The sequence below is a fragment of the Thunnus maccoyii genome, chromosome 23 (genome assembly GCF_910596095.1).
Source record: "Thunnus maccoyii chromosome 23, fThuMac1.1, whole genome shotgun sequence".
NCBI lineage: Eukaryota > Metazoa > Chordata > Actinopteri > Scombriformes > Scombridae > Thunnus > Thunnus maccoyii.
In genome coordinates, this window is record NC_056555.1 from 6,981,242 (window position 1) to 7,002,383 (window position 21,142).

Consider the following 21,142-nt stretch of genomic DNA (forward strand, 5'->3'; position numbering starts at 1 on the left):
TATTTTTCTTTTTTATAGGGGAGAACCGGGTCAAAAGTAACACTTTTCAAATAAACATAATTTTAAAAGATAATGTTACAGACAGAAACTAATTTTCGTTGTGATCAATAACTCACATGTGTGTTCTATCAATACCAGGTGCTATTTTGCACAAATGCGGAATTACTTCAGTGTAATTTGACTTTGAACAGAAGTTGCGCATTGTTACTTTTGTCCCCATCAGTCAGGACAAAAGTAACACACGGTTGGGTCAAAAGTAACGCAATGATATAAATTTGAATTGTTTATATAATTCTTGTCTTTGTTAAAATGTAACTGCAAACATCTTATGTCCTTTATTTTTATAAAAAAAATATTAAATCTCATTTTTAGAACATAGGGCCTAACAATCAATGATGATGCACATTTGAATTTTTTTTTCAGACCTTTGTAGATCAACCCATTAACACTTACCGTCATTGAAAATAGCTTTTCGGGTAAAACTCTGTGAAAATATGACGTATCTATGTGATTTTTTGCGGTTTTGCGTACTGTACGTGCTGACGCAGGGAGAGATATGAGGCTTGTAGGTGCTCGAGAAAATCGCCATGTTACTTTTAACCTGGTTCTCCCCTACAGTGTATACCCTATGGACCTTCTTGTGAGTCCGAAATAAAGTTTGAATTGAATTATTTAAACATCTAAATAAACCATAAAAAAAACATGTTAAATGTTCACATGTCCACCCTGACATGATGTAAACAAACAGGCTTATATTGTGAAAGCCCCCCATGAGAAGTGCTATTATCTCCCGGAAACATTGACAGCTGCTGACGGCCAGACGGCCGGAGGCTGGGAGGAGGGGGAGGAGGGGGGAGGAGGGAGAGAGAGGAGACCTGCAGGAGGGCTCACATGGTCCTGCTGCAGCGGAGCTCAGACCACCGGGACCCTGCGAACATCTCTCTCACACACAGCTCGGCTTCATTCTACTTGATTTTCATACTCGTCCATTTTCACTGTATTTCATTTTCTTCTCCGCATCCCTCCTGCATCCCGCGCAGCCCAGTGTCGGTCGGACCTCGGCCGGTGAAGCAGCGCCATGGCTCGGGAGAACGGAGACACCGGCAGAGGAGAGACGTGGAAAAAACAAGTCGACGACATCAAGAAGATATTTCATTTTAAAGAAGTCCTCGGCACGTGAGTACACGCTGCTTTAACTAACTTCACCGCGGATATCTCCTCAGTGATATTACCAGGGGCGGATTCAGTGATTTGGGGGCCCCAGGCAAACTCCTTCTTGTTTTATTTTCACCCTTTATCTAACTGGGAATGCTGGTATTGGTAGTGATAGAGAAAGTACTCAAAAGTTTTCCTTAAGTAAAATTATTAATACCGCACAGTAAAAAATAATGTAAAAGTCCTACTGTCAAATTTTCACTTAAAAGAGTGAAAGAGGTTATTATTAGCACAATGTACTTGCATTTATTTAACATCTATTTAAGGTGGAGCTTTTAGCTTTTAGATTCATGAAAAATAATTCATCATATTTTATTTGTTATATTTTGTGAGTAAAATCTGAATCTGCAGCATAACCAGTAACATTTATCTGTCAGGTAAATATAGTGGTGCAATGTTTTCCTCTGAAGTAGAAATATACAGTTGCATATATATATTTTAAAGTGTTTTGGGGTCCTCTTGTAAGTTATCTCAGTGTATAATGAGTTAGAATAGTAATATAATTCAATATTTTTCATATCTAAACATCACAATAAATCTATAGCTGTTTGGGGCCCTTTTAGTTGGGGGCCCCAGGCAGTTGCCTACCTTTCCCTAGTGGTAAAGTCCATCCCTGGATACTACAGTAATATTCTCTCTGGCATTCAGTGTACATGTGGGGCTCTGCAGTGAGTTTACTGTGACATTATTGTACTTATCAGCAGTGCCTCTTACACGCTTTGACTGTTTGACACATGTGTCATCTCCTGTAGTATCACTGTAGTTTTCCTGCGGAGGCTTGCTGGTTGTCTGTGGGTGCTCAGCAGGGGATTTTTAATCACATCACTGGCTAATGTTTCTTTTCTGCAATGGCACCACTTTAATTGCCCATTTGCACAATACTGTGTAATGTTTCTGTAATAACACACTCTGCACGGTGTGTGTTGTGTTGAGAGATTTTACAGTCCCCTAATGGTTCTTCATAGCAATCAACAATGACTTCATAACAACATTAGTTAAATTATTCCTGCAGTGTTTCTCTAGTTATTCCTGTAATAGCCACTTACATAAATGCATCTGTGGCAATTAGCAGTATTAGTTCATGGTGAAAGTTATCTTCCTTTATGTAAACAAAACATATAATTATATGAATATGTTCTTACACTAGGTATGTAATATTTCTGTTTATAATGCCTATAATGAGTTTATTATAGCCTATGGTAGCTTATAGTTTTTATTTGTTTCCAGTAGGACTTATGTTGAGTTTTAAACACAGTTTAATTGTAGCAACATTATGAATTTTCCTATAATATCCTTTCAACATTTCCATCATGTTCCTACAGAATTACAGTAACACTTTATTTTACAGGTTCTTCAATTTTGATTTCTTCAATAATTTGCAGTTGCTTTTACAGAGAGGTGCTGCAATGTGGTACAAACTATAAGAAAAAACAAAAAAGTGCCAAGTTGGTTTAGTTGGTGAGTGCGGATTCATCATATTTGGGTTCATATGTAGTTGTTAATTTGCAAAAAATGTTAATAAATTAGACTCTTAACAGTTCTTTAACTGAAAATACTTTTTTCAGTGTGCAGTTTGATGTGTCAAACTACATGTTAGCATATCAAGTTGTTTCTTATAAACTCTACAATGAGAACATTTCCCATATACTACCATATTACATAACCCCTTCAAAGAAATGTCCAACGAATTAACAATTACACAACAGCTTATATTAGGAAATTATTGAAAACAGTGTTTCTCCTACACTTTTTTTTTTTTAATAATTTGTACCAAACTGCACCACCCTGTCTGTAAAACGTCCTAAAAATTAACTGTTAAATACTTTAAGGAACTTGTAACATAAAACATGACCAAAATGACTTCAGTTTTCATGCAAACATCATGCAGTAGTATTCCAGTCAGGTGTTAATATGTGTCCTATATGTGTTCAGTAATCCATAATGAATATCTGGCAGGTTCATCGTGACCCTCTTTCTTTTGATCTCTTATGGCATGACTAATACTCCTACAGTGTTCTGTGATATTCCTGTAGTCTGTTCTACATGATATGCAGACGTGTGCAGTGGTGACGTATGACTGTGGTTATAATGGTTAATCTTTTTGGGCACATTTTATAATATTCCTGGAGGGTTTTAACAGACTGCAGGAATTTCAGTCTCTCAGCAGCAGCAACAGTTTCCCTTTTACACTTACAATCTTTTCCACTTGGAATCACAATCTTTCTCCTTCCCTCGAGTCATAAAGGAGATGTTACTCTCCTGCACCATGTTAGGAAATCTCTTCCTCTTCTTCTTCTTCTACCTTGCTCCTTCTTTCCCTCTGCTTTCCCCGCATCCTCTCCCCTCCGTCTCTTCCATCTCTCTGTCTCATTCAAGCAGCGGCAGAATACAGGCCGACACCCTCACCCTAAATCTCTGACAGCCAGCCCCTGTAAGCGTCTGTCAGCTCTGCCCGCTCTGTTCTTCCTGCTGTGAGGAGTGAGCCGGTTGGACGGCAGCCCGAGGGGGGACGTGTGGGGCGGATCCAGATTGGGATTAACGGCGCGGGGATTAGGAAAACTTCCCCTGAGTAGAAGGAAGTTCAGTCTGGTTGTGTAATAACAAGGATGGATGGTTAGCTTCCTTTTCTTTAAAACACCTGAAATTTGGACCCGACATGAAACACACACACACACACACACACACACACACACACACACACACTGTACGTAGGATGCAGACTGGCACAGGACTCAGTGATCCGAGTCGGCCATGTTGCAGCCACACATTAACCAGAGCTGCTGACGGATCTTTGAACTTGATGCCTCAGCAGAAAAGGGAAAGAAAGGAGGGGAGAGTGTGTGTGTGTGTGTGTGTGTCTGCGTTTGGTGTGTGTGTGCGTCTGTGTGTGTGGGATGGGGGATGAAGGAGAGGAGGAGGAAGAAGAGGGAGAGGGGAGGTGGTGGCGGTGGCAGCGGCGGCGGATGAATCAGGAGCAGATGAGAGTTTGATGATGAAGCAGAGGGATGAAAGCGCGCGCGTCGAACCAATCGTAAACGAGCTGTTGTCCGAAATGCGGCAGCCAATGAGAAATTACGGGGCAAGTCACTGTCACCAGCAGCACTGGTGTGTTCAGGTGCAGCAGCACATGTGGGAAAACTGATGTTTCCGGCTGTTACTGCAGTGCTGCATCAGCGTTTCTGAGCTGTATCTGTACCGACAGGATGTGACATCACAGATCTAACACTGACTCGACATGTTCGGTCTCCTCGTGCTCGCTCATCCTCGCGCACAGTGGCCAGCATGTCTTCTGTCCCGTAACACTGGATGAATCTAACCAGTATTAGCTCATGCTGTTAGGTATGTGTGTGCGCGTCCTCGGTGTCTTATTACCCTCCCCTGGTGTGTATGCTGTGTGTGTCCCTGTCACTCACTTCTCAATAATTCACTACCAACAGGAGTGTGTTCCCTGTGTGTGTCAGCAGGAGGGATCACAGTAAGAACAAGTGCTAGAGACAGACAACAGAAGAGCTTAGAAAGGTTAGAAAGAGCCAGTTAGGGTGTGTATTAGTGTGTGTGCATATACGTGTGTCCTTGTGCGAGAATTTTAGCAGTGAAAGTTTGCGTTAGCTTCATATCTCGGACTCTAGGTTGAGATTAGAGGTCAGGGACTGAGTGTACTTCACGGAAGGTCTTCCGCAAGTAGGCCTCTAGAAAGACAAAGTGTGCGTGTGAGATAGAGACAGAAAGTAAAGTGGTGGCGGTGATGGTGATGCATTGTGGGAATGTCGTTGTGACATCTAGGGCACGCTGCCCTTAATTGATGCTCTACTTCCCTGCTGCTGGCACTGTTCTCGTCACTGTTTCTGGGACTGCAGAGCCCCGTCCTCTCCTCTCTTGACGTCTCTCTACCGTACATCTTCCTCTTCATGTCTGTCGTACGTCTCCCTCCCTGTTGGCGAAGACATGATGCAGATTTTGAAGTTTCTTTTTTGTATCCGTGTTATAAATATCAGCCTATTATTAGAACAAAAGGGAGTTTGTTGTGTGACAAAAACAACTTCATCTGTGAGTGGACTGCTAGCCCACGTCGTTAGCAGTGTGCGTGTGTGTGTGTGTGTGTGTGTGTGTGTGTGTTTGTGTGTGTGTGTGTGTGCGTGTGTGTTCCTGAATTCCTGCATTAACAAACACACATTGGAGAGAAATCTGAATACTTACAGCATGTCGACAGGCTTGCCCTCTCTTCATCTATCCATCTGTTCTGTCTTCTCTTTTTTTTTTTCTTCTGTTGAATTCTTCCTCTCTGCCTGCTGAGCTGAGCTGTGATTGGTTGCCGTTGTTTGTTGTTACTGTGGATGATTACCATGTGTTGTTTTAATGAAACAGTTGTTGGTGTTGTTATTGGCATTGATGCTGTATAATATAGTCGTTAATAAATTTGTTATGTTGATGTTTATGTTGTTTATACTGTTGATACTATTTGTGATACTGTCAAAGTAAAATCTGATTTATTATAGTTTGAGTCTCTTTAAACAAAACATTCTTAACTCAAGGTTCACTTACAGGTTTTTCTTCTTGAGCTTTCAGCTGCATCTTATGGTCCTCATCAACGGATGGAGTTTACTCAGTTGTCATGGAGAGTGGTCACCTGTAATCACGTGACGTATGGAACTTTTGTTGACAACTGAGTAAACCCCATCCATCGATGAGGACCGTGAGATGCGGTTGAAGGCTCTAGAAAAAAAAAACTAGTAAGTGGAACTTGAATTAAGATTATTTTGTCAACTTACTATTTCCAAGTTCAATAATAGAATTTCATGTTCAACTTGGGTCTTATTTTTATTATTCTCACCAGCAGAGTTGCTATTACTAGCCAGTGTGCATACAAGCTAACAGTTTAGCCAGATTGTCCAAATCCTTCTTTTCCAAATAAGTTTAGCTATTATTTAAAAGCTGTATGTTTGCTGACCCCTCATGTTTCTCTCCCTATCGGACTTAAATGTTGCAATGTCTGCCCTGGTTAGCTTGACTTTTAGCTCATCCTTCTTCTCCTCAAGGTGTTTTTCAAAGTGTTTAGTCACGGTAGCTCTCGATAGCTCAGGCTCAGGGCACTGAACTAGCTCTTTCAATCTGTCCTCCTCTACCGCACTGATTGGCTACATATCGGTCTCGATCGTTTGGCACACCAACTGGATGATGGCCTCAGATTGGCATGCGTCACATTTTCTCCCCCCCTGGCTTACCGCTACGTGATCTTTGGCTGCGACTGCGAATCATCCTCGGACATAGCAGCCGGATGCTTGTTCTTAATGTGGTACAGCATAGTGCTACAACATACATAACCAGTCAGAAATATTCTCAGCGGTTAACTGATTAATGGTTAACCGTTGACATCCCTGACACACACATACCCTCACTCCCACGCCAAGTTGGACATTTAAAAGCAGCAGAAGGGAAAAAAAGTCACTTTTTCCTCTTTGTACGTGCAGCAAATAAAACTGTTGCTTTTGCCAGCTGTCAGGACTTTCCTCATCACTAAATGCACTTTGTGTAAATTTATTAGTGTGTGTGTGTGTGTGTGTGTGTGTGTGTGGAGGGGGGAGGGGTAACATCATCATCATCTCTGCGCAGACTGACACGTGTGTCCAGACCTCTGAGTATTAATGATCATAAACTTTAGTCCATTATCGGATCAGCGCTCTATTTTAAGCCTCTTGACGACCACATCCAGCTTATAATGGCCCCGGGCTGAGAGCCTGTTGTCTCTGTGCTGTTGTGACACACTCTGTCCGACAGCTGTGAGCACGTTGGTGTCCCTACCTTCACCTGTGCAAACACGGTGGCCGTCTTTAAGAAGAGGCTAGGGAGAAAGTTCACGTCCTGAGAGAAAGTCTGAGTTAAGTTGTTATATTTCAGTCGTGTTATAACACACACATGTTTATCACTAACTGGCAAAAAAAATTTGACATTTAAGACATTTTTTTTTCTTGTATCCTTTCGCTTCTTCACTTTGTTAGCATTTACCTCGTGCTGTACCTTTTGTTGTACAAAAAAAGAGTCAGATATTTCTTAAGCTCGGCATTACGCATCAAAAGCGAATTCACACTTTCCATTTTCATCTGGGGCTGCTTGTCCTGATATCCCGCTGTGACTCCATCTTTGTCAGTTATGGAAGCAAGACAAAATGCTGTTTTCTCACGACCTTTTTGTTGCCCCCTTCTAAGAAACGCAATTGAAGTCAGAGATGTTACGCAAAAGACATTTCCCATCCTTTCCTCTGCATGGTCAGACACAGATAAGGTACAGTACATGCAGTATGAGAGAGACAAAATGGATACTTGTGCTGTGGGGCAGCTGAGGAAATGGGACACTTGATGGTAATGCTTCAGTTTGTTTCCCCTTGACTGAAGGATTTGGTTTCAGTGCTGTTGTGCAATCCTAAAGGGTCTCGACAACAACATCTGCTGTTCGAGGGGGAATCAGGGCCACAGCCTGCTGGGACGTTAATGTTGCTTGTTATGATGGAGTTAGCAGTTGGTGGGGTGACCATATTTTGGTGATTAAGGATGACAGGGTGCTTGGTGGTCAGCATAGTTGGGGGACTGTCTGCCTGCAGGCTAATGGCCTCTCAAAACATCATTAGAAGTCAACAGAGGACATAGTATATGGGCTACACTGTGAGAAGTGCTTTGGTTATCTAACATCTTTGAATTAGATAAGAAAGGAGCCACATGCTTGTGTATCAGTTTGTGACAAAATGCTTGGCAAGAGAGGGAAAAATGTAAACATTGTTAATTCTGGTTTGGAAACAGTTTCTTGGTTTTTGCTATTGAGAAATAAAATTGCAAAGGAATCTTATAATTTGAGGGTTGAGGATGGTCTTTGCATCTGTTCTCATGCCGTCTCCTCTATGGCTGTGTGCACACTCTCAAGACAAAAAAGCATAATGTTAATATTATGTGATTTAGGATCTATACGCAGTAGCAGGGTTGCAACTAACGATTATTTTCATCACTGATTAATCTGCTCATTATTTTCTTGATTAATCGCTTCTAAAAAATGTCAGATAATAGTGAAAATGCCCGTTATAATTTCCCAGAGTCAAAGGTGACGTCTTTGAATGACTTATTTTGTCTGAACAACAGTCCAAAACCCAAAGATATTCAGTTTACTATCATGTATGACAAAGAAAAGCATTAAATCATCACATGAGAAGCTAAAAGTAGCAAATATTTTTGTCATATTTGCTTAAAAATGACAATGAAACAATTATTCGATTATCATAATAGCTGCTGATTCATTTTCTGTCAATCGACTAATCAATTAATCGACTAATCGTCACAGCTTTACACAGCAGACGCGATGGCAGACGTGTTGTGGCTCGTATCAGGTTTGCGTGCTTGCTACAGTTACGTAATCGTGAATGCACATGTAATAGTGTAGCTACTATTTAAGGACGTTGGAGTGGAGAAGGCTTTGTGTGGGGAGATGACATTTGCAGAAAATATAAATAAACAGTGAAATGAATGAGTCAAATGTAAATTTTACTCTATACTCAGAAATACAACATGCAGAAACTGTGTTTCAAAGTTCATCCTTGACAAAACAATCTCACCCCGAGGTCCATTTAGTAGCTGTCGTGGAAATTTCGGTCACATCACATGATCTTCATCAGCAGGTGAAAATTGCCAGTCATGACGAAACAATCTAACTTTGTCAACTGCTGTCTCTGAGGTCAAGAAGTCCTTAAAAGAAAAATTCCATAGCAATTCAATGACAACTGGCAAATTCAATCAGCTGATTAAGATCATGCGATATGATTGAAAGCTCCAGAACATCTATAATACTGTTAAAAATGTGCTGTCTGTGACCAGTTGAGCATCTCTTCAGGGAGTGGGTTCGCACTGGGAGAATTTGGACTCATATCTCTTCAATTCTGACCACAGCCTTGCTCACTGCTGGTTACTCAGACCACCATGTTGTATTTTGACCACTGAAACAATGATAAGTCAGCCTGTGCAGTGACTATGATGCAGAATGTCGCAGAGATAGAACAGACCCTGTTCCCTGGATAAATCATGATCAGATATTTGTCAGCAGGTGTTATGGTTTACGTCAGGAAAATGCTTTCAGACTGCGTTGTGCGTTGGAATTATATTGCTCATAGTTTTACCTCAGGCTTTCATACACTGATATCCTGTTAAATCCGTAAAACCACAGCCAGCAACCGCTACTACAGAGCAGCCAAACGCCTCCAGTCTTCAAACCATAACAGTGATTAAGTTATGTGTCACACTACATAACACCTCTGGGCTCCTGTTAGATGCTTAATTCACTCATGATTCACACACATGAAGGCTGAGATCCTGTAGCTTCCTTTACATATTCCTACCTCAAAAAGGTGGTCAGAGCAGCAAATTAAAAAAAAAGCTTTCTTGCTCTGGTTACTGAATCACTATTAAGACATTTATTCATATGAAAATGAGTCTGGTCAATATTTTTACTGTAAAGGAAACTTCAATGGGAAACCTCGATGGCTGTGGTATCAGCTTTTGTGCAGTGGCATGTGTCTACCTGAAGAGAAAAGCAAGTCAGAAAGCAGCTTAGCATATTTTCCCTTGAGGCTGCTGCTGCTTCTGACATAGCCAGTGCAAAATATAACACCAATACCAGAGAGGAGGAGGAGGAGGAGGAGGAGGAGGAGGAGGAGGAGGAAGAAGGAGAGATAACAGAGTGGAAATGAGGAATTGTAATGAAAGGCAAAGAAGGTGGGGAATAGAAGCGCATATAAGCCTCTATAGGTGTCTTGTTCCACAGCTAAAGGATAAATATGTTGGAAGTGACTTTTTTCAAACAGCGTTTCACTCTGTTCACCATCTGCTCTTATCAGAGACGCTGAACACTGTAGCTGTTTTTGCTTTGGAAGAACTGTGGCTAGCAGATATTATCAGCTGTCCCTCGATAAGTTAGTTAGGTTCCTAGTAAGGCTGGACGATATGGATAAAATCTAATATCACAATGTTTTTGACCAAATACCTCTGTATCGATGTTGTGACAGTATTGTAGGGATGACTATTGGTGCTTACACAAAATATTAACATATTGAGATTTTTGATAAATAAAAAAGATAAAAGTGGGTAAAGACAAATAATAGAACAGCTAGAACAGTCTGGTAAATTCAGAAAATGACGTCACTTTACTGTAATGCAGCCTTTAAAACCAGGAGAAGACAACACTTATGCCATATTATGATATTATGATATCCAAAATCTAAGATATCTAGTCTCGTATCACAATATCAATATAATATCAATATATTGCACAGTCATAGTTCCTAGTACGGCAGACGCCACCACACATGTGTGAAATGTGGTTCCTTCACTAGCTTGTTGTGCTACATAACACATAACATAAGAACTCCAGTGAAAAGTCAAGAGGTTGTGTTATGTAGCAAAACAAGCTAGCATGCACGGTGGAGGGTTACTAGCATACCGCTATTTTTACTCTTTGGGGCCATTTCTAAACAAGTTAACCACCATTTTCATGGACAATGGAACATGTCACTCAGTGCAGCAGTGTGGCTCATTGCTTTTAATAGTTTTTGGACAATAACAGAAGTCTATGTCAGAGAGGAATGAGAAATATTGGATACACGCACAATATTTGTTAGTAGAATGAAGCAGCCAATTTCTTTGAGCTAATGTTGGCTCAATGAATTGGTTGAAAACTCATTTTAATGACTAATGACTGGACTCTAATGACTTTTTAATGTTTTGATTTGACTCATTTGAAGAACGGTTAGGTAGAAAGGAAAATATATTTTTGACTAAGGCAACAACAGCAGTACAGCAGTCAACCATGAATAAAGTAGGCCACTGTGTGTGGATAACAATAACATAAGTCTCTAGTCTCAAAGTACAACACAGAACATACATTTGTATATGAGTCATTATTAGCCAAATGAGTATTAAAATAAGCTGTTAGTCATCACTTATTAGTGGGAAAATGACTGCAGGCACAACCCTAAACAGACAACCCTAAGCAGAGTCATAAATAAAAAAATATAGGCATGTGTTTGCTCTGAAACACATTGAAAACAGGAATAATTGACGGTAAACTGTAGCAATGTTAAAGTCACCTGGGAAATGACTGCCTGGTTCACAGAGGATGAGGGACGCTGTTAAGAATACAGAATGAATCATCAGTCAGACTTTCTCTGTCTGGGTCTGTCCGTCTTTCCTCCTCGCTCTCTCTGTAAGGCTTTATCCGCAGCAGGAACACCGAGATCTAAGCTTCTCTTTCTTTCTGCTCGTCTCCTGTTGAGACGACAGAGAGAGAGAGGGAACAGGTTGCACGGCCGTGATTGATTTTCAGAGCCGAGACGAGGAAACTTTGCATTCTGCTCGGTCCAGTGATGCAGTGGTGAATGAAAATGTGGGTTACGTCTGACTTCTGGCGATCACAATAAAGCAAATCTTCAGGTATATTAAGAGAGAACGTTCCAGAAAGCACGTATCACTTTGATTTTAAGAACGTCTGGTAGATGAGATTCAAACTGCTTGCCTGCTATCAGTAAACAGGCTGTAGGTTGACCTCAACCTGGTCAGTGTGCTTCAGTTTAGTGTTTGCTTAGCTTTCCCGCCATTCTTTAAAACAGTAGCTAGACTTTCACACATAGCTTGGCATCAATAAAGAACATTAATACTGTATGTTCTAGGATGGTCACACTAAGGCCCCATTTACACCTGGTATTAACACGTGATCTATATCTGGATACATTATCTATCATAATGACATCTGATCCATGGGTCTTTGCATTTTCACCTGGTATTAAAATGCGTTATTGTTTCATGTGCACACCTGGTGATCGGATCTCAATAAACAAATTAGCTAAGCGAAACTGGCGGACTTGCCAACAAACATGTAGCGTTCCAGGTAAAGGAAACTGCTGCCATCAATGGATGTCATTCATTTCTAAATCACTTTTTATGAGGGAAGACTTCTAGCCACTGCTAGGCTTGCTTTAATTGGCAGGAAGAGGCGGAGCTAGGTAACCTTTCAACTTACTGGGATGATTTTTTTTCTAATGAATGTGGACACGCTGTGCTGATCGCATTTACACCTGCTGAGATCTGATCGTAGTGCAAGTCTGAGTTGTCTGATTCATCTGTATTACGATCACAACGCTTTCTGAGTTCATTTACACCTGCATTAATATGCGATTCTCCTTATCCAGATAATATATCCAGATACCGATCTTAATGCCAGGTGTAAATGTGGTACATATGTGCCGTGGTCTTGGATGGCTATCAGATGGACCAAACAACAACACATTTCTGTCACTTAGGTATTTTTAAAATGTGTCAGAGGAAGATTGATATAAAAATAAATCCATCTTGGGAAAGGTATTTCTTTTTGGCGACTGAGCAGGAGAAAAATACAAAGTCAGGTGAGTTTAAAGTAACAGAAAACACAATTTTCTCTGATGGGAAAGAGCTGATCTCTATTAAAGTCAGTGCAACCCATGTTCAATCAAAGATGGCACAGCTGCCCTCACAGTTAGGAGTGTTGCTCAGCTAAATTATGCTCAGTTGTTTTTTTTGCATTATCTTATAATTGGTTGCCAGTTGCTGTATATTAACACATAAACACATTGAGGGAATGTTACAAAATTTTGATGACAGATGGAAATATCAACATTTCTGAAAAGTTAAACCGATTTCACCAATCGACTTTATATATTGGAGCTTTATATGAAGCCTCATTGTTCGTGAACAGAGCTCCTTTTTCAAAAGCGTTTTATTTGTTAATAACTCAGCTGTTCTTTGTCATCATGCAGCATTTATGTCACTATAATAACCTTTCGGAGGCCTTATCTTATAACAATCAGATTGCTGAGATTAGTTATCGTGTAACAACACATACCCAAATAATATTTGGTGGGTATGCAGCAAGTTGCCATGGTAACAGCCAGCTGTTGCCCATCAGATTGTGAGTGATCGCTGCCGTTAATGGAAGCAGCGCTGCAGCAGCTCCACTGCTGGTCAGCACACACTCTGTCTTCTGGACAGGTAATTTAGGGCAGACTGCACACACACACACACACACACACACACACACACACACACACACACACACACACAGAAAAGCACAGACATAAGGAGACACAGAAGGAGGCAGGCTCGCGCGCACACACACAGTTGAAAGTCACAAAAACATAACCAACGGACACACACAGTGACAATAAATGTCAGAGAATCACACACACACATAGACACCTGCAAACATGCAGAAGCACAAAACATTTATGTTCATCCATTTTTTTGGTTTAAAACATACCATAAGTAATGCACACACATAATGCTACTGTAAAATGACACACACACTTTCTGCTCTGGTAAGCATTCCACTTCACAGAGTGACACACACATACACACACACACACACTCATCTGCACCTCGGAGGCTTTTTCTGTATTATAGCAGACCTACTTTCACCGAGTCCCACTACTGTACTTAGATCATTGTGTGTGTGTGTGTGTGTGTGTGTGTGTGTGTGTGTGTGTGTGTGTGTGTATGTGTGTGTGTGTTTATCTGGCTCAGCTTGGCCCAGTTACACTTAAGTCGTCCTTGAGTAAACCGCAATGCTACACATACAAACACACACACACACACACACATACATACACACACATGAATCTCAAAGTGTTTAAGTTTTAAAATGTCTCAGGGTGAAAACAGCTTTAAGAAGACACAGAGGTAATGTTACAGTCGATGTGTCATCTGTAAAAATCTGCTTTACCCTTTGGTAACACCCAGTTGTTTTTGTTGATTTGTACATATGTGTGTGTGTGTGTTTGTGAGAGAAAATGTTGCATGCGTCACCAGTCTAGTCAGAGCAGCACTGTGTTCCAGCAGTGCTGTCTAGCTTTCATTCATTTGGATGAATGCCACTTTAGCTTTGCAGTCACACGCATACACACACACACACACACACACAGAGTACATGTAGGCAAAGCTCCTTAACAGATGTGTGTTTCATCATTCCATTGTGTGTCGATGTGATGACATCATTGCGAAGCGACAGTCGATCGACGTTACGTCCGCATTTTGTCTGTTGCGAGGAAAACCTTTCGTACCTCATGTTCATCATCTCATTTGTGTCGCCAGGTTTCTGTTCAGCTTTTTACATGTGCGCAACATCCCTGGTTTGATTCCAGCTGAGATGTTTGCTGCATGCTCCCTCCCTGCTTCTCCTGTTTCTCTCAAGTGTAACTATCCAATAAAGGCAAAAAAAAAAAAAAGGATGAAAGGACAGATCATTAGAGGTAGCGATTAAGGGGGTAACAGTGCACAAAATTCACGGTTCAGTATGTACCTCGGTTTTGGGGTCACGGGAGACGCGATATTGTTTACATACAGAGATAATAGTGCATATTTTAATAATAATGATGGCAGCGAGACTACATAAGCGTGGGTAACCAGGGTAACCAGGGTAACTTGGCTAAGCCAGCAAGCATACATCCATGAGCATGCTACCTGTATGCTACAGCTAAGTTGTGCATTGCCAAAACGTTCTACGACACAAACCTTTACACCCCAAGTAGCAATACATCCTCATATTCAAAATAATAACATGCAAAGTCTGACTAAAAAACAAACTCACACAATGTAACCTCAACAAAAAAAAGGCCTTTTTAAAGGTATTAAAAAGCATTGTGATAAGACAGCGTCAGCAAGCATGTCGACCCCCTAAAGTTACGGAGCGTTACTGGGATTAGTAACTTCATTATAATTACTGAATTTCAAATTGTAACACATTACAAAGTTCTACGTTACTGCCCAACACTGGTAGGTAATGCTTACAAAATGTTGGAGAAAAGGGGAGAAATCTGATCCGATCTGAAACCTGATTTCTGTGAGTAAACTGGTTTAGCGGGAAGATACTGGCTCCTGATCGACTCATAGGGCTGACATCATTTTTTAGGTAATATCGTCCAGCCTCACTTCAGTGATAATGTTACATTCTCCTCTCAGGCACGTCGCTGACTCTCCTATCCACACTGCTGATAAGTGATGGCTGCCGCTGGGTACAGGACACTCCCTCTATGAAACTGCAAGGCCAGCCGCACCCTGAACAACCGTCTGCTCCTGTTTACACACCTCTCGTGTTATGCTTGTGTGTGTTTAACTCATGCTATCACAGTGTTAGCGGTGATTAAATGAATACGGAATCTATTGCCAGAGCCAAGATAAAGCTAACAGAACAACTGTAACACAGCTCTGTTAACACCTGTTCTCTTGTGTGTGTGTGTGTGTGTGTGACCGCGTCTGGGTGTGACAGCGGTATATTAGGTTAGGTTTGCATGTGTGTGAAAGAGATTTAGCATGACTGCATGGAAAGTGATTTCATCAGAGACAAAAACAAGTATGAACATGTGTGAATGTATTAGTAATGGACATTGTTTGCCGATACTACAAAACAGCATTACTGTTTTGTAGTGGTTCTTATTTGCAATAAGCTTGTTTATACAGATACAACCGATACAATAGAGGCAGTTCTCTCACAAATCTCTATAGCAGACACATAGATTTGCTTAATAATGACTAATTTCCATGTCTAACAACAGGAGTGGGAACAGAGAGCTTCATACAGTATAACAGCTTGTTGTGGTGAGACTCATTCACCTTCTCTTTGAACAGTCTGCTAAGGTTTTGTTTCCGAATGCGACTAATTACAATAAAGTTAAGCAAAAAAGCTGAATTTCTGGCTCCCTTTTGCTGGCACTGTAAATTTTGCGCAGTCTTTTTTATTTGGGGTACATTAAACTTTTAATAGAGCAGGTGCTTATCTCTATATTGGCCAACAGAGGACTCAGGAGTAAGCAGGTTTGTTGGCATCCTACTCGATGCCTGTGAACCAGACTCCACTCTATTAAGATAAAGGAAATGGGAGCATAAGGCAAGTATAGTGATGTTTACTCATAAAGTGTGATATGTGTAGATAAAATCCCTAGAACACAATGGACAATAAAGAGAAGCAATACACTAGACTGTGTTTTTCCTTCTACTCTTGTGAGGTTTTTCATAAGACTGTTTACTTACATGGGTTCTGGTCTCTTAAAGAGTTTATTTACTGATTAGATTTGGGTTATTTCTACACAACAGGAGATTGTATGTTATGTTATGATGCAGTTAATTCTGTGTATATACTTGAATTTGTAGGTAAGTATAAAATTTACTTTTAATCAGTTGTCTAATTTCTGTTTTTTCCCTGCTATGTGACTAATTGTTTCCATTAGCTGTTTCCATCAGCACGCACATTACACCTGTTTTCATAATTATTCATCATATTATTTGAATAAAACCCACATTAACCTCCTTTATTTGTGTTTTGCACATCTGTTCCACTTTCATTCTTTTAAATAGTGATTCTTAACCACCATCTGTCATCCATAACAGCTAAAAGCCTTTACTCAAAGCCTTTCCTTTACCCTGTTCGCTCTAATCTGCAGTCTCAAAAAGAAGTGATTTGTGCACTGTCAAGTCACGATCACGCATACCGGATCTGCTGGTTATATTTTGTGCAAACAGCACCGGACTGATGCAAAATAGCCACAGAAACCTCTACTTATGATGAATTATTCTGTGCAGTTTCCTATGAAGTGTAAATCAATATTGGAGACAGTTCACACAGTTCCATGAAAAATAGTAGGTCAATTAAAACTTCTCTCTGCGATAATAACTTCCTCAAAACCATCTAGTTCCTCATAGAAAAAGCACTAGGTAACCAGGGGCAACAACTGAATGCATCGTCTTCTTTTTAATGAGTCTGGCCAAAGTGTCGCATGGAGCTCCGCACTTCTAGTTACAGTACAGGTACTGTTGATGTGTGGCAGTGATGACCAACATGATATGACTGTTTTTGACTTTTTTATCCAGGTAAAATTTTATAGTGGTGTTCCAAGAAAAAAATTGTTAGTTAAAAAAATCCTAATTCATTTGTGGATCATAGACAGGGTCATTACAATGAAACTGCCAGTTTATGTAGCAACTACAGTGAGTTGCTCTACAGTGAGATTTAACTGCAGATGGATTATAGTGATGCCAAGTGAAGTTGCACACAACTATGCACAGAAAACATGATGACTGCTGGATCATCAGCATGAAATTAACTTTAAAAAAAAGGCATCATCTGCTCTTGGTGGTACATTTGAGCTGCTGCATTCATTATGAAACTGTGCACAACAAGTTTCCTCTGAGGGAAACTCTCCACATCATTCCCAAACTGTAATACGTCATGACGGGGAAAGCCCTGCCTTTAAAAGGCATGTAAGAAGCAAATTCTAACACGCCAACCTATAATGTTTGATAATGCACTCTTAATGATTCCACCGCATATCCAAGTGCGCCAGATGAGCCTAGCCCTGAAATTACTATGAGAGCCCTCAATGTCAATTTGGATAAATGGGAATTATACCAATTAGGATAATTGGTCTTTAGGATCCTGCTTAACAAAGACTTGCTCAGTAGTTTTTATGCTCTTTTTATAGGGAATGACGGTATGAATATTAGTCTTCAGCTGTTACTAGTATCGTGTCTTAGATTAGTAGCGCTAATGTAATTACTGCATTTATCTATAAATTGTAATCCATCACACTAGTCATTAATTAGCCAACAGAGCTAAACAGACCATTTCCATACACTTCTGCTCTACATGTGAGCTCAACACAACATTCTCCTCCCCTGACAAATCCAGATTACTATTCTAATCACTACTACAACCTCCAACGTGGCCTTCAGGTCATGCCTTTTTAATCTCCAGTGAGGAAATATTGTCTCGCTCTGGCTAATTCCAATTCTTTCACTGCCCCCTCCCCCCCTCTCTCTGTATGTCTCTTTCACTCAGCATGGTCCTTTTTATACTGACTGAGTCTCCGGTGCTGTGCTGGCGGTGTGTGTGTGTGTGTTTCTGTCACTGCAGTCAGCCTTGTACCTTTTCGCCACATTTGATGCTATTGTGGGCCAGCCTTTGCATCCGTGTATGTGTGTGTGTGTGTGTGTGTGAGCGGTGAAGGGAATCACCAAGGTCAGAAGAGACAAACTGCTGAGTCACCTACTGCTCTTTCATCAGAACAGCTCTCTCTCTCTATGGCAGTTTATTTAAGGAAGGCTCCACTGCTGTTATAGTGGATTACAGTCCATTATTGAATGATATGTCAATTCAGACACTAAATATCAATAACATCAAAGTTCCGACTTGTGTAAAATGCTCAAATATTTCTATAACACCCAGTGTTAATTGATCCGACCCTCGATGGTGTGACAACTGCCATCTGTTAGCGACTGTTAGCGTGCTAACGTTAGTGGCAGAGCACGCTTTCACAAACAGGTCGAAGCTGTTGCTATGGTGATTAATGTAAACATAAGGGAAGCCTCCTGACATCCCAGTAGTGGTCAGGGCTGTTGCCATGGCAAATCCATACCTCAGTGGCTGCTGCGTTTGTGTGTGCCTGTGCATGTGTGTCCCTGTGATGTGAGCACATAAAGCAGACAGGAAGCATCATCTTTCTCTCTTTCCAGTGAAGTCACTCCCTTTTTCCACTGAGTTACACACACACACACGCATACACACACACACACGCACCTTATGCCACTCCTGAATTCTTTTTCTCTCTGTTTTTCTTGTCTCAGGGGAATTCATTTCATCAGGCTGTAGTAGTATGAATGCTTAAAAACCAAATTCTCCAACGAAATGTCTGAGAAGAATCAGCTGTAAGTTGGTAAATGAATCGGGGAAAAGTTAAAAGAAAACTGCCAAAGAAGGTATTGTAAGCAATATTAAGATAAGATAATACAACATCATCATAGTGAAAAAATGCACACTGCATGTTGCCAGCTGTCTTGTTCCTCCTCTTTAATCATGGTAGTCACTTGAGACCTCTACACAGCACACTGCAATAACAGCAATTTTGCAGGTCACCTTCATGTCACGCTATGAGAAAATCTTGGTTGCAATCTGGGGCAAACTGTAGAGAGAGATAGACAGATAAACTGCAGACAATATCAGATCTGAAGCATGTCCCAGTATAAATGTAGATGATTAAAAAATGTGCAGGTATAGTCATGTCATCAGAAGAAAATGCAGCAAAACAAAAAACAAGCTGGCACTGCCCAACCCCCCCCCCCCCCCCCCCCCCCCCCCCCCCCCCCCTCCATTTTCTTTGGCCAAAATTCTTAAGTCATCTGTTGAACCACCGTTTGGATTGCTCAACAAAGATTTTTTCTGCCACAACTGTCAACTTTTGCCCAGGACAGACCAAAATCACACACACTGTATATGTTTGAGCATTTAGTAGTACCCATGTGTCAGATCAGTTAATCTCACACCTTTAAAATATTGTGTTGTAGTCTCCACATCTGCTGCAGTTTGATGGAAGTTTCTCAAACCTGTTGATGATCTTTGTTTTGCAGCACCTTCGTCCATTTCTTATGACTTTTTCCTTGGTTTGAGTCAAGCAGGTTTAGGAGCTTTCATCAAGTTGACTTTGAGAACTAGTGTTTTTTGGCTGGATCGGCCACAGACCAGCCCTATAACCCTGAATGTCTGTCTGTCACTTACTGACTGACTCATTGACTGACTCACTGAGTGATGAAGTTACACCATTATTGGCTGACCCAGTGTTGGAGTTTCTCCATTGGCTTTTGCTCTTTAAAAATGAATCGGCGCAAACAGTTTCAATTACGTCCTCAGGCGAGTGCAGAGTGAGAGCAGTCCAGAAATAAGTTTTAAAAACACAACCCAATTGCCCACATGGAGGCTCCGACACTGACAGAGCAACAACCCGCGGATACAAAGGGACGCTACGGATCTGTTTTACCAGCCTGTGTGGCGGCTAGCGGCTAGTTAGCATAGCTAGCATCGTTAGCATAGCCATGCCGTGCTGTGTGTACTGCATAGACTTTATAAAATAAGGTGTAGCTACTGTGTTTCTGGTTTAACAGCACCGTGCTGAACAGGTGACAGATGTGTTTACAGTGTTTGTACGTCACGGCGCGGATATAAATCACACAGCTGACGGACTGTAAGCCTAACATGCTAATCCCACGTAAACATAAGGATTAGACCATATGACATCTTTTCTGTGGAAAAGTGGCACGAGAGAATCTGATTCCTCACAATTTTGGGCCACATAACAGTTTTTTTTTGTCTCCAGGTTTTTGTCTCTGTCGTTTCCTCTCAACTCTGTATATCAGTTCACACACCTTTAATCTCAGCATCTCTCTGACATTGATTCATCCGTTTGGATGCACTGGTTCATGTTTTTCTGTTAATGTTTAATTTTGTCCTACAGTACAGAGCTCTGCATGCATGTCCCATCTGTTGGGGTATTGCCGGTGGAGCGGAGCCCATTCTTCACGCCTATATGGACAATGGCTTGGATTACACTGTCTTGAGCTTTTAGACCAAAGTCTGGTTGATGTGTCTGTTTCTTGGATTTTTGTGTTAATTGCATAGAAGACTGTATAGGCATTTTCTTTCAGCGCTCTCTCTCTCTCGTCTTCATCTCCTGCTGTCAGAGCCACAGTGAGAATACAGACTATAATTGGCACTTAATTGCTGCCGTGGCAACAGTGCTATTTAAGCCTACGCACTCTGCAACAAAGGAATATAGCGCGCACACTCACACACACGCACACACAAAAGAGAGGAAGGAAGCCACGTAAGGAAGGAGGCTCTTAGCTCTCTTTCCCTCATTTCACACCAAATGTTTATGTCTTTTCACGGATGGAGACTAGTTATGATGGTGAGGTTTGTGTGTTAGTGCGCTCCTGCTCCTGTGTGCGGAAGTGTTTGTGTTTCACCTGTCCTGTTTTTCCGCTCCATTGCGTTTACACTGCAGCTGTAATAAAATCCTTACCCATCACGCTGTGCCTCCTGTTGCCAT

The 21,142-nt window shown here is 41.1% G+C and overlaps 1 protein-coding gene across 4 annotated transcripts in view; it reads left to right on the top strand.

Moving 5' to 3' along the window:
* The first annotated feature begins 865 nt into the window (after positions 1 to 865).
* camk1da (calcium/calmodulin-dependent protein kinase 1Da) overlaps positions 866 to 21,142 on the top strand; it is a 63,226-nt gene continuing 42,949 nt past the window's right edge. For 2 of the 4 annotated variants that reach the window (XR_006093881.1, XM_042403177.1), the window contains exon 1: positions 866 to 1,176. Coding sequence is in view for 1 of the 4 variants with exons in the window: in XM_042403177.1 (XP_042259111.1) it covers positions 1,079 to 1,176 (98 nt within the window). In the remaining 3 variants the exon portion in view is untranslated. The remainder of the gene's footprint in view (positions 1,177 to 21,142) is intronic. The other 2 variants (XM_042403179.1, XM_042403178.1) reach the window with 1 other exon arrangement.